At 38.1% G+C, this 13,962-nt stretch overlaps 1 protein-coding gene across 1 annotated transcript in view; it reads right to left on the bottom strand.

The window, feature by feature from the left end:
* Positions 1-11,514: 11,514 nt before the first annotated feature.
* The window catches only part of LOC126278227 (aminoacylase-1-like), a 113,664-nt gene continuing 111,216 nt past the window's right edge, over positions 11,515-13,962 (bottom strand). The window contains exon 8 of the mRNA XM_049978207.1: positions 11,515-11,758. Coding sequence (XP_049834164.1) covers positions 11,612-11,758 — 147 coding nt within the window. The 3' untranslated portion in view covers positions 11,515-11,611. The remainder of the gene's footprint in view (positions 11,759-13,962) is intronic.

Raw genomic sequence — 13,962 nt, 5'->3', positions numbered from 1 at the left:
TTAATCTTAGCAAATCACACTTTGGCAAAACTTCTATAAAATTTCTTGGACATGTAATTTCAGCAGAAGGCATTGCGCCTGACGCCCTAGATTGTGTCAACTGACGGGTAAGAACACTGTTTGGTCCTGGGATAGCCAAGCGCAGTCAGAATTTGTCAATCTGAAACAAGCTTTGTTGAACGCACCACTTTCATCACACCCAGATCTCACTAGAAATTTTTCCATTGCCACCGACAGTTCTAACACAGCTTTAGGCGCACACATTTTTCAGGAAATTGAAGATGACGGTAATGCAGTAATTAAAAACATCGCCTTTGCAAGTCGCATTCTGTCACCTGCAATTATTCTGTTACAGAACTTGAAACATTCTGTGATGTATGGGCATATGCTCGATTTAGGCATTTTCTTTATGAAAGACATACTACCGTTTACACAGACCACAGAGCTATCCAGTTTTTACTTTCCGCTAAATTTACCCATGACAGATTAAGCAGATGGAAACATTATTTACAGGAATTTCATTTCACAATTGTTCACATTCCCGGTACACAAAACATTGTAGCAGACGCACTATCTCGTTCTCTCCGCAACAATCAGCAAGACATCGCAACCAACTTCTGCCAAGCAAATTCTAGCGTCATGTATATTCAACATGTCGCATTTGAAAATTTCATTTCATCGTCATTACGAGACATAGCACAAGAGGAGAGTAAAGGCAACGTATGGGAAGAAATTAAACATCTTTGGCAAGATAAGAATTACGTTACCATTAGAAACCATTACACGGTACGCAATAACATTCTGTTTCGCTTCTCTCACCCTGACAGCCACAACTGGTTATTATGCACTCCTGACGAACTTGTTAACAAATTAGTTTGGTATACTCATTTGAGTTACGCACATTATGGAGCCAGAAAATGTTTTCTTATACTGAGACAGAACTGTTATTTTGCCAATATGGAGAAACGTATTCGACGAGTTTTAGCGTCATGTAAAATCTGCCAGAAAGCTAAATCAGACACGACTTCACATACTCCTCCGTTACATCCCATTGTACCTGTTAAATTGAGACACATGGCCGCTGTAGACATTTTTGGTCCGATTCCCAGAACTAGTAGAGGTTTTTGCTACATCTTTGTCGCTGTTGAACTCACTTCAAAATTTGTTACCTTCACTCCGTTGCGCAAAGCTACTGCTAAATCTATTTCGAATGCATTTGTAAAACATTTTTAATTTCATGTACGGCATGTATTGAAAGTAATTTCCGACAATGGACCACAATTTCGATCTCCGATATGGAAACGTATGTTGCGAGCTAGAAACATTTCTCCGATCTATATATCCAAGTATCACGCTTCTTCGAACCCTTGTGAACGACTGATAAAAGAAATTAGAAAACTGTGTAGAATCTACTGCCATAAAAGACATATTGATTGGGATACACACATACTCTCATTCCAGGATGTAATTAACTCCATACCAAATGAATCCACCATGCTATCTCCGACTGTTATATTGGAAAATTTTGAACCACCTAACAAAATTAAAGAATTAGTATCCTTTCCTACATCTCGTCGACTACGCCACCATGAAATAATTGAGATTGCATTCAACAACATCAAACGTGCCGCAGAGCGCCGGAGAAGACAGCAAAAACAGGTCCATACAGAATTCGCCGCATTCATCATCCAAATGTGGTACATGTTGAAACTTTGAGAACCAGAAAAAGCAAAGGCAATCACCATGTCTCCAATATTAACCCTTTATTGAAAGAACTTACTTTATGATTTATCCCATTGTAAGGCCTTTTCCGGTTATTGAGATGAGCACTTACTGATGATTATCATATTTTTTCCTGGCAAGTGCCCGGCAAGGTAAGGTTAGCAGGTCGCTTTTCTTGTCGTTAAGTATCAGACCGTGCACATTTTCGATTTTTTGTGTATGAATGATTGTTTTCCTATCGAAAGTAGAATTTTTGTCTGTATGCAGTATGAAATGTTTAAGATGTAACAAACACCAGTTGACATTGACATTTTGCATTATGATATCTCAACATCTTCACTATTTTACATTTTTTGCTACTACATTATGATACTGTGTGTAAATTTTTTGCACTTGAAAACTGTCTATGTTTTTGACCTAATATGTTTTGTGTCATGCTATGCTGTATGTTTAATTATTTTACTAGAAACAAGTTTTTATTTAAGGGGTATATGAATTAAATGCAAGATATTAATCCATATTCATCATTTTTCAGAAAGCAATACTGTGTAAAAGAAATTAATTAAAAACCACAGTGGTTTACTATGAAATGGAAATTTTACCATCAGAATGAAGGAAAGAAAATGTAATATCTTGTCATGAAGAGTAAATGGATCACAATTAACAAGCATTAACCAGAATATACTATACACATCGTGTGATAACAGTCTTAACTAATCATTTTTTTTTTTTTTCAGAATACGAGGCGATTGATGCAGGATGTCAGACAGAACTACACATGTTAATTTTAGTGATGAAATGTGCTAGAAGTAAGAAACTCTATACTACATGACGCAATGAATGATAATGAATAGTTGTATGAAGTAAATGGTAATATGAATATAAATAATGAACTGTCTATTTTTTGCAGATGATAATAAATGATGATGAATAGTTATATGAAGAATATGCTAATATGAATAATGAAGTTTTTCTTGGCAGATGATGATAATATTTACTGTTAGTTAAGAAATGCTATGTAGTTATTTAAGTATTTGTTGCAGTTCCTTTTGACAGAATGTCTTATGTCCCATAGTATAATGACTGAATGTTTTGGAAAAGATAGCTAGAGTACATTCATATTAAGTACACATTTCATTACCTGTTAATTCGAAGTTCACTATTTTTCAGCATAATATACATTTCTTCTTTCACCTCAATAATCCATTTTGTATTTTTTCCAGGAGAAGCTTTTCGTGACATAATATGCTATAAGTAGTTAGTTATTAAACCTGTTCTGGTACTTGCGTTTTTTTTACCCAGTTGTGTCTATCATTTATGAATGTGATCACATATACTCTACTTGTTTCATAACCTTCCTACAGCTGACTCATGACGAATGACGTTAATAAGCCTTATTTCCAGCAATAAGTGAAAAGCAAATATTTTCATGCCCCAGCAATTAATTATCTATCTCAGTGCAATGCATTGCTAGCAAAAAAAAAAAAAAATAAAAAATGTTACAGTCCCAACTATTACCAGTGTACAACTAAATAATGCCACCAGTTTAAGATATATTTTTAGTCCTAAAGATAATGCAAATTTTCTGTGTATTGATTCCATTATTTCTATGTATTATTGGACTACTGACCTTGAGTAATAGTTCCAATTCTTATATTTTAAATATGTCTTATGTCACTTACATGATATTATATATCAACACTAGTAGCTTGATGCTACACTCAATAGCTCCTGTTTTAAATGATGACTTGCGGATAACACTGGATAATGTTTTGAAACACTATATGACTACTTTGTAACTGGTCAATAAATGCCACAGATTACTGTAATATGATAACTTATGCATAATGCTATGCCATTAATTAAGTTTTGCTTTGAATGATGACTTCTGAATAATGCAGAAAAATGTTCAGTAACTAGCCAATGAGTGCCAATAATTATTCAAATCGATTGATACACTAGTGTAATTCTATGATGACTAGCATAAGACTTAATGTGTCCTTCACCTTCTGACCTAATTACCATCAATTACTGCAATATCCGTTTATCCTGTCCATACTCATGATCATGGAGCACTATATTGGTTTTAGCACTAACTCTACGTTGCTGTAAGAGTATGGATTCTACAAGAATATGGTGTTGACATATCAAGCTGTCCACCACCTTGAACGATGGAGATGTTATTATGGTCCTACTGTTTGGTGTACCTAATGTACTACCAAAATGATAACACTGAATATTAATACAAAATTTCAGTGTCTTGGCTACACTGATAAATACTTCAGGGAAGAGAACTTCAGATCGTCTCACTAGGTGTTGTGCTTCTGTAGAAAGATATGGACTTTCAGTGCAGCTACATGCAACCTACTGTGCTACAACCATGATGCAATCCTTCCCATTCCTTTCCTAGTTTTTATAAAATGGTAAAGACTTATACAGTGCGTTTAAATTTTTGTAAAACGATAGAGACTTCTACAGTGCGTGTGCACTTCATTTCATTTGTTAACAAGATCAGTTGTCGTAAATATGCTCTACAGTGCGTGTGCACTTTATTTCACTCCTTGATATATTTATTTGTTGTAAAAATGCTAAAGACTTATACAGTGAGTGTGCATTTTATTTCATTTCTCAATTTGTTGAAATACTTGCAAAATTTTAAAAACTTTTATAGTGCGTGTGAACTTTATTCATTTGTTAATGTGATCAGTTCATGTAAAAATGCTAAACACTTATGCAGTACGTGTGCATTTTATGTCATTTGTTAATATATTTTGTACTCATTGCGTATATACTTTGTCATTTCTGAATATGTTTTGTACTCATTGCATGTGCACTCTATTTAATTTCTTAATATGTTCTGCACTTATCAATGATGTATATACTCTGTGACTGTAGACACAGTAACTAAATAGAGTATAGAAAAATTTGTTGTTCACGGCAAGTCCAATTGACTCACCATCGCTGCCAAATTTTTGCCCCCCAGTGGAGGGTTATGTAGGAGGTCCATAATTATAGAATTTCTTGCTAGCGCACTCGAGCTGATGTAATTTCGATGTATTGCTCACGCGCTGCCTGCGATTTGTAAGCTGTAAGAGAATCTGAGACCAAAGAGCAGTGTTGACTGCAGTAAGAACTGTGTGTTAGTAGCAGTAAGTTGTTGCTAGCGATCAGTTTGGTGTATCGTGTTGGCTGGGCCGGTCGTGTGCAACGATGGCGGAGCCTGAGCGTTGTAGGATAAGGTAAAAGCAGCCTCGTGCATATGTAGTATTGTTACATCAAGTCCCATGTAAATGTTTTTTAAAAAAATCTGTTAATAATAATGTTTCTCATACAAAGTAACTTTTGATATTCATCTCAATTTAAAGAATTCACTAATTTCTCTAATCCTTGGCCATCCATTGAAAAGAAAAATGAGTTCTTTCCTTTTATATAAGACAAATCTATCGCCCAGCATTGCACTTAGCTGCGCCAGGAATATTTCTTGTAGGAGTAGATATATACGCGTTATCCGGCGATCTAATTAAGGTAAGATTTTTCAGTTTGTTCAGAATGATGTATCAGGGCCATGACGCAGCATTGCTGACGTCCAAAATTTACCAGGTTAAAGTAACTGTCAATTATTGAAAGGTTATAAGTGACCCACATTTTTTTATTGAGAGATTAGTCACATTTTATTATTGATACGTTACGCAATTTTCCTGTAGGTTATACTGAATGTGAACGACATAATTATATTTTTTACTGTTGAGAGGTTTAGGAATTTTTCTGTTTTGAGGTTACACTAAATGAGAATATTATTCATATTATTTTATTTCTGTGGGGAGGTTACAAGTTGTACAACCGGAACTGTCCGAGGAAATATTATTACTCACTTTCCTGGTGTAAAAGGAGCTGCCCAAACAGGCAAAACACCTTCCTTCTTCGTTGAATTATTCATGAGAGAAGATATTACTCAGAAAATTATGCATCGAACTAATGAAGTAATCAGCAAGAGACAGGCTTAGGCACCGAAGCTAGAGAGGTACAATGGACCCACTGATGACACAGAAATGATAGCTCTAATTGGATTTATCTTTGTTTGTGAGGTTTCCAAGAACTACGATGTGAATCTCGGTGGTATTTATTCACGTGTGTGATGTCTGAAAACCTATTCCATTCTTTCACATTTAATATTCGATTCTAACTCAAAAAGATGCGACGAGAGAAGGGGAAATGATAAATTAGCGCTGATTCGTGGAGTGTGGGACACTTTCAATGCAGACTGTGGGAAATAGTATGTCCCTTACGAATACTGACTGTCGCTGAAACTCTTTTTAGTTTCATGGGAGGCGTCCCTTCGAAATGTATATCCCTAAAAACCCCGATAAATATAGAGCGAAGATTGTGTCACTTTGCGACGCATGCACATTTTATTTTTGCGGTGGGATACCACACGTATGTAAAAATATAATTCAGAGGGAAGGCCCCCCTTCTTTTGCCAAAATGCTACGTCATTCGCCTATGTGAAGAGATACAAAATAGCAAAATATAAGTCGGAATGTAGTAGCCGACAATTGGTTTTGCATCGTACGAATTCGTTGAGAAGCTTACTCAACGTAAACTCACTTTTGTTGGCACCATGCGGAAAAACAAAAGATTAATACCTCATGGATGGCTCACTGTGAATGATTAGATCGTATGCCGTCAAGAATTGTTTACCAACCCGACAAATTGCTCACCTCTTTCTCTGAAAAGAGGAACAAGCACGTATTACTTTTATCCACGATGTATGGTTCAGCAACCATAAATCATGATTCACGGACCCCTGAAGTTGTTCTGTTTTGTGATTTGCCAAAAGGAGGAGTTGATTGTTTCGACAGACTTTGTCACTCTTACACGGTAAAGAGGTACTGCAGATGTTGGCCGAAGCCATATGTTTGTGGAAATTCGATATGACAGGAATAAACAGCGGGGTTTTATTTACCTCAGCTGCTGGTAAATCGTCTCGACAGATTGTTTGAAAAATCTTTCAGAGCCACGCTGAATCTCATATGAAGCGAATGTAGACTAAAGTGAAGTTTAGGAGAATCCTAACTCCATAAAGGATGGTTCTTGGAACTAAGGAAGACACCTACCGCTCCGTCTCTGGTACGCCACTCCTAAACAAAATGAGGTGCGATAGAAAAAAGGATGACAAATACAACAACACGTGCACCAAATGTAACTGTTCAGTTTGCAAGGAACATGAAAAACTAAGTAGAACATGTTTGATGTTTGATGCTGAAGATTCACAAACTGAAGCTGGAGAAGACTGATTCTGTGATGGCGGTTTGCAATATAGTTTGCTTCTATTTTCACAGTTTATGGACTGCTTAAGTTTAATTACTTTTCTAAGTCTGATTTTGGTATTGTCAGTAGTTCAAGTTGGTTTTACTTCGTCTCTGAAAAGGCAATTTCTAAAAACATGCCCGTTTTATTCAAAGTGTGTTTGTATTTAGTTCTGACGTCAATAAAATATTTCGAGGTTATACATTTTCTACATTTTATTTCCATAGTGAATATAGTTGGTTGATTGTAATTCTTTTCTAATGGCGATTATCTAGAAATTTCCGAAATTGATTGCTCGCGTCTGAATTTGAGATGAAAATATGTGAAGTTCTGTAGGTACCTCAACTTATACGAGAAATGAGGCTGTTCTCATATTCATTGTTCGCCCAAGTTTATATCTCTCTCAGTGTCAATAAAATAGTTACCAATTTCGGTGTTGTAATTCAACAGTGTGCCAACTTCCACCAGCTTCTTGCATTATTGGTTTACTGGAATGACTGAATTTTCCTGTCAGTGTTACAAGTTACAATTTTGCTTCCCGAGGGTTGAAGTTTGAAAGTATACTCGTAGGCACTGCTGAATTTCTTGTATATTTCTTGACGCCGGTCCAATGAGATCGTGGTCTCGTGGTCGCATTCTCGCTTCCCGAACACGGTGTCCGAGTTCGATTCCCGGCGGGGTCAGGGATTTTCACCTTCCTCATCATTTCATCATCATTCATGGAAGTGGCGAGATTAGACTGCGCAAGGGTTGGGAATTAGTACGGGCGCTGATAACCGCGCAGTTAAGCGCCCCACAAACAAAACCTCATCATCAACCAATAAGATTAAGCGACCTCGGAGCCAAAAACTGAGGGGTGGCCGGGCAGACCCAACGTGAGCAACGGTGTTTGGTCGCTCCCATGTGGACAAAGGCGCTTTAAAGACATTCTGACTACGTGACTCCATGTATTTCCACTTAATGTATTGGCGCCAACAATGCTGTAGCCGTGATCGCGTCGTGATTGTCAGATTCTTTGCAGACCGTATTTTAATTTCTCGGTCGTGCAAGTCATAGAGTGTTCAAGTTTTATGATTCTACTTTTCCTGTTATGAGTTAGTGAGACAGTGCTCAAAAATCCCGCGGTTTATGATTTGTTCAGTCCAGAAAAATATGAACGTAGATATCAAGTGTTCTATCTAGGGTAAAACTGGCGTGTAAAACCAGACAAACGGCACATATTTGGTGTTTATATGTGCTTGTACTTTTCGCGTTATTAATAGTTGATACTAACATGTTACGAACCTTTTTATATCCTGCTCATGTGTTAAGTAGCATTGTTGTAAGTTAACATTTCTTCGTATTTAAACGTTTCATTACCAAAAATGAGGCACAACATCAGAATTAATGTATCCAACGCATATTTCTCGTGCACAGATACATCCGTCACTGCGTTCGTTCCTTGAAAACGTATAATTTTTTGTGTGCCATCTCCTTTCTGGCATTACTAAAATTGATAAGAAACGTAATCGCATGGACCAGTGCTTATACTGTATAAATTTTTAATAAAATTGTGGAATAAAGTGGCTATGTAATCTACTTTTCCCAGAAGAACCTGACTGCACCTACTGTTAAGAATAAATCTGTGAGTCGTAGTACGAAACAGGAAACGAATATTTTTTCGAACTTTCAGAAACTTGCAGGTGAAACAAATGGCTGTAGCTTCGTCACAAGTTGCATTGAGAAGTATCTATTTTTTATTTCTTGATGGTGACTAGTTTCGGACATCTGTGTCCCTTTTCAAACCATTCGCGGTATACGTTTGACAAATATAGGCGATAACCCACGTACAGAATCTGCCCCTGCAGTAATGGAGGCGATATGAGGCCGACTTAACAACAACAAAATGCACCACACATTAGAGAACTCTGTGTGTCTAATGACTGTACATGGGCTATTGCATTTATTTGTCACACTTATAGCACGAATGGTTTAGAAATGGACACAGGTGTCCGATATTAATCACCATCAAGAAATTAAAAAAATATACTTCTCAATGCAATTTATGACAAAACTAAAACCATTTATTTCGAATATCTTTTGCTTGTATTTCAAGGAACAAAGAAGATTATGCACTTACCTGAAACAAATGGCGAAACGTTATATTTGTGTGATTTATTTCCTGCAGCGTGTGTGCCTTCCTTTTTCTGTTTATCTTCCAATTCTGTCAATAGCAAGATGAAACAACTTACTGACATCATGTAGTATTTATAAAACTTAGCTCTGCCGTCCGCCAGTTCGTTGTACCTGTTAATTGCTGTTGCTGTTATTGCAGTCTTGAATTTTGCAAACCTCCTCTTCATTTCTCCATAGCTGCCGCAATTTGCATCGATTTGAACCTGCTCAGAGTTTTTAAGCGTTAGTCTTTATCCACAATTTTTACCCACCACATTTTCATCCGTTACCAAACTGACAATCCCTTGATGCCTCATGATGTGCCCTATAAACAGGTCCCTGCTTTCAGTGAATTGCGTCATAATTTTTTGCTCAGTTCGATTCAGGAGTTCCTCATTTGTTGTTCAGTCTACTTATCTTACAAATACCTATTTTTCAGTCCATTAAATTTCGGGCATGCAGCAACGCAAATAAAATTTCTTCCACTGGTATTTCGGCGCACACCCTATTTTGTTGCCCGTTTTTGCCATGCCTGATAGGTCAATGTCTGTTGTGACTGATTTCGAATTGTTCTTCCTCTACTTCACCCAGTATCAGAGCAATCACCGAGAGTCCATCAATAGAAAATATCGCCATTTTACAAACTCGGATGCAACGTCAAGCGACGGAGGTATTAGATCGAAACCTATTGACTCACTAGCCAATGACGTTACAGTTGTGTGTGAATCGAGCCAAACAAGTGTTTCTGTTATTGAAGGGGAGGTTTACTATCTTTTGGTTCAAAAAATCTAATTTTTTAATTGAAGTTTTGGATCCATAAAAGTGTTTAGAATCCACTCCTGAAACGGTTTTTCCGAATACAGAACGGAAATGTTTGTTATTCGCCGTTGAACAAAAGAAAGTGCACCTGCCTGAAATCGGCTTTTTCACGCATCAGTTTGTTTCGGGAATTTCGACTTTGTAGCTGCGAAAAATTATTCTATGTGCTTGCCCATGACTAAAACTGATAAAGTGATCCAGAAGCTTACGACGTACTACGGCTTGGCTATCCGACGGCATTCCAATTCAGTGGAACAGTTGAAGAAGGCACTGTGGTCAACGTATTTCCACAACTGTTTTACGGATGACCACCCATAACACCGAAATTCTCCGGCTGTGAAAGTAGTTGGTGCAAGTGGCGCATTGCAAAGGCTACCGGAAATCTGAACAAATATCAACCATACTAGCCGCTGTCTAAAGTAGTTCAAAAAGTGATTCATGCGATTTGTGAGGCCCTTTCGGAGGACGAGTTATTGTACCGGAGCTAGGGAGACAACACACAAAATTGAAATTAAAGTTAGAACGCGTGTGTTTGGAAGTTAGCCCCCGAGCATTTGCGTTCTGGTGCGAAGAATGTAGAGATTCTGACTTTCCTGGCAGTGAGCAGCTTCAACAAAGGGTATTAAGCAATTCTGAAGACCATGACCACGATGGACGTCACTCTGGGGCACTATTCGTCGCAGTTCGTCAAGCATTCGGACGACCACCGGATTCAAGAGGCCGAAAACCGCTTGTCACCGGCCGTACGAGAGGCTCTGGAGCAGCGCAGGATGGCCCAGACCGAGCAGAATGCCCTGTATGAGGAAGAGGAGGGACTAGTTTATGGACCCGGAATAGCATATTGAACGTAAGTTGCTTAATATTGCATATATATGTAGTCAAAACTTCAAACGCGTTTTTCCCGAAATTACTTTTTTTATCGCGCGGTATGGTAACTTCGAATCTACTCAACCGATTGGCATGATTTTTTGTTTCCGACGAAGTTAACTAATTTGTCTAGGAGGTGTACCACTTTTATTCCGATCCATCAACTATAAATATTTTTACTTGACCGACAAAGTCGAAAAATCGGTGAAAAACCCTATTTTTTTTCAAATGCCCGTCATTTTGTTTCCTATGGTCCAAATAACTTAAGCGAGGTTCATCTGCTGAAGAATTTTATATCCTTCGCTAAAGTCAACTCAATTTTGATTTCAGAGGAGCCGGATGAGCTGTGACATACCGCGAGTTAGGGGTCGGCATCGAAATTTTGTTCCGTTCTGACGGCACTTCTGCCTTTGCTCTTCAACATTTATGGTCGAAAAAATTCGGATTTATAGAGGAAATATCAATAAACATTTTGGCCAAATTTGACATTTATATCTATAACACATCCCGAGAAACATGCTTTTTCGGATCAAAGATAGTAAACCTCCTCTTAATGTTCCTTCCCCCTTATCGTATCTCAACGAGTTTACTGTTTTGCTTATAAATGACACGCTTAACTAAGAGCACATTCCTAGAAACGTGATAAATTCTGCTGTGGAAACTATATTTAATAGTGGATGAGGTACATTGGTCGCTGCATCTCTCTGCAAAGCAGGCGAGCCGTTCGTGCGGACCGAGAGTGCTACGGGACGTTAGCCAGCTCGAGCAGCAGCTCCTGGAAGATGCGGATGCCCTGCAGGAGGGTGCTCACCCTGATGAACTCGTTGTGGCCGTGCAGCAGCGGCGGCGTCAGGTTGATGGCCGAGAAACCCAGCGCCGGCACGCCCACCTGCAGCACGGAAGTGACGATAACGTCGACGGACTCAGAGTCGCCACCTCGTGTACGAAGATACACTGCCGTTTATTGTTGCTGATATTTCACTCAAATAAAATTTAACGAGACTGACACAAGTTGTCTGCCATTTTATTATTCATAAAACTTGAATTACAAATTAAAAAATATCCTCTAAAAAGTGAAAAAAAGAAAAAAAAAACATTGCCTCTTTAAGTTTAATGTAAGTAATAATAATTTGATGCAAGTGTGGTCGCGTCGGGGGGACTGCTAAGTAAATAAAAAAAAGTTAACAGCAAATTTCTAGAATAGCATACCTCCATTTTTGATGGGTATAAGCCTCTACTTCTGTTTGGCGCCATGTCTTACAGGCCTGCGCAGCCTGCATCCACAAATGAAAATAGTTACTGGTATTGTTATACCGGATCCCAGGTCGCCCCTGAGGCCCGGAAACCCATATTACACCACAGAGGACGAGGTTGTCTATGCCCAAGGCGTACCAAAAGCACCATGGTAAACAACGTCTATTTACATACAAGATAATGGAAACAGACATACCGAGCACTACTTCCTGCGGTAGGAGCTTGAGCCACGACCTGCAGGAAGTATCACTACGCCAAAACCTCACTGGCTGGAGACAGCTGTATAGGGAAGTTCAGTTCACGCCGGATGCCGACCTCGTGTATTGCGGCCGTTGAAGATTACGTCTTCGTCTCGGAATTGGACAGTTACTACTCTGTGAATGTGTTACCACGGACCTTTGAGGAAAATTAGAAGTGAACTTTTGTTTGCCTTTTTATTGTAACCTTTCGTTTGTACGTTCAGTCATCAACCTTGTGAACTTACATCAGTAAAAGTTGTGTCGTGAAAAATTGTGAAGTGTCAGTTACAACAGATATTAAAATTAATTATTATATAATACATGAAAACCAATCTTTCTTTAATTAGACTAACATTGTTGAGAAGCAGAGTTACCAATTTGTTTTTTATCCTATTTCTTAAATAATTACATGCAAACTTAGTTTCACGCATACTGTGTTACGAGGCCTATGGCCTACAGTGAGCTGATGATACCGTACTAACTCACGGATAAACAGTAGGGTGTGCGGTATGAGGCTCGCAGGGCTTGATTAGGTGCTCGATCCGAACAGGCAGTCGTTTGAGGGCAGGCGTCGTTGACGGATGTGTCTACGTTTCCAAGTTTTCGGAGTAAATTAATTAAGACTTACACTCACAGATTTATATTGTTGGTTTGACACGTATCTATACTGCCTAGGTAGCTGATTTGTACTTAAATTTCATACTTCACCATTTCTAGATGTATTCTGTTTTTATTTTGTTTGCTTAGCGCTCTCCCAATGCGACGACGTTTGAATAAAAATATTCCTGCTTACATAAAACTTAAAGGGGCAAAAAATACTACATTTTTTCCTTCCAGAGGTTTTTTATTTAAGTTTTACTGTTTTTTAAACTTCGTATTTTGCTAGTAGACACGATGCGATCCACACTCTGTTCTCTCATTCACACAAATACTTCCCAGGACGAAACAGAAAATAACAGTACGAGGTGCTTTTCACTTATGCAATTTACGTGTCTCCATTTTTCAATACAAATATATTCATTGACTATATTTTTGTATGTATTTGGCTACTTTAGGTAACCTAAGCAATAAGCAGAGGTGATAATACTAAATAAAGTCGGAAGAAAGAGGGCTGCCATTGCGCTCTCCTGCAATAGGCTGCCTGAGTTATTAGGGAAAAATAACTTGATTCAGTACTGAATTGTAGAACTCAAAAGGAACTACAAAAAAGTCAGTGAGAGCATATGTTTATCTTTTACAGTATGGTCAGAATCACCATTTTTCTGCTTTGTAGCTGCTGAAATGGGCGACTTCTAAAGCCAAAAAACCATCGTTGTTGATCAACCGTAAAAGATAAACATGTGTTCTACCTGGGTTTTTTATTTAGATCTCATTAACCTGTGCAGTCTGGTACTCGGTAACTTGATGTAGCTCTTGTGTATTACGTAGCGTATATCAAGAGAGAGTGTTGGGGGAAAATATCTTTACTTGTTTCAGCTTATGAAATTTAAACGGCGGAACAGACTTCCATGGAACATACCTAAGAACCATTCCCATTAAACCAGCTTCCAAATAAAAAAAAGTATAAAAAACTTACCTTTCGTTTGGCAGCTACGATGCC

Source organism: Schistocerca gregaria, chromosome 6 (assembly GCF_023897955.1).
Source record: "Schistocerca gregaria isolate iqSchGreg1 chromosome 6, iqSchGreg1.2, whole genome shotgun sequence".
Taxonomy (NCBI): Eukaryota; Metazoa; Arthropoda; class Insecta; order Orthoptera; family Acrididae; genus Schistocerca; species Schistocerca gregaria.
The sequence above is the reverse complement of the archived record's forward strand: the minus strand, read 5'-3'. Positions and strand labels throughout refer to the sequence as shown.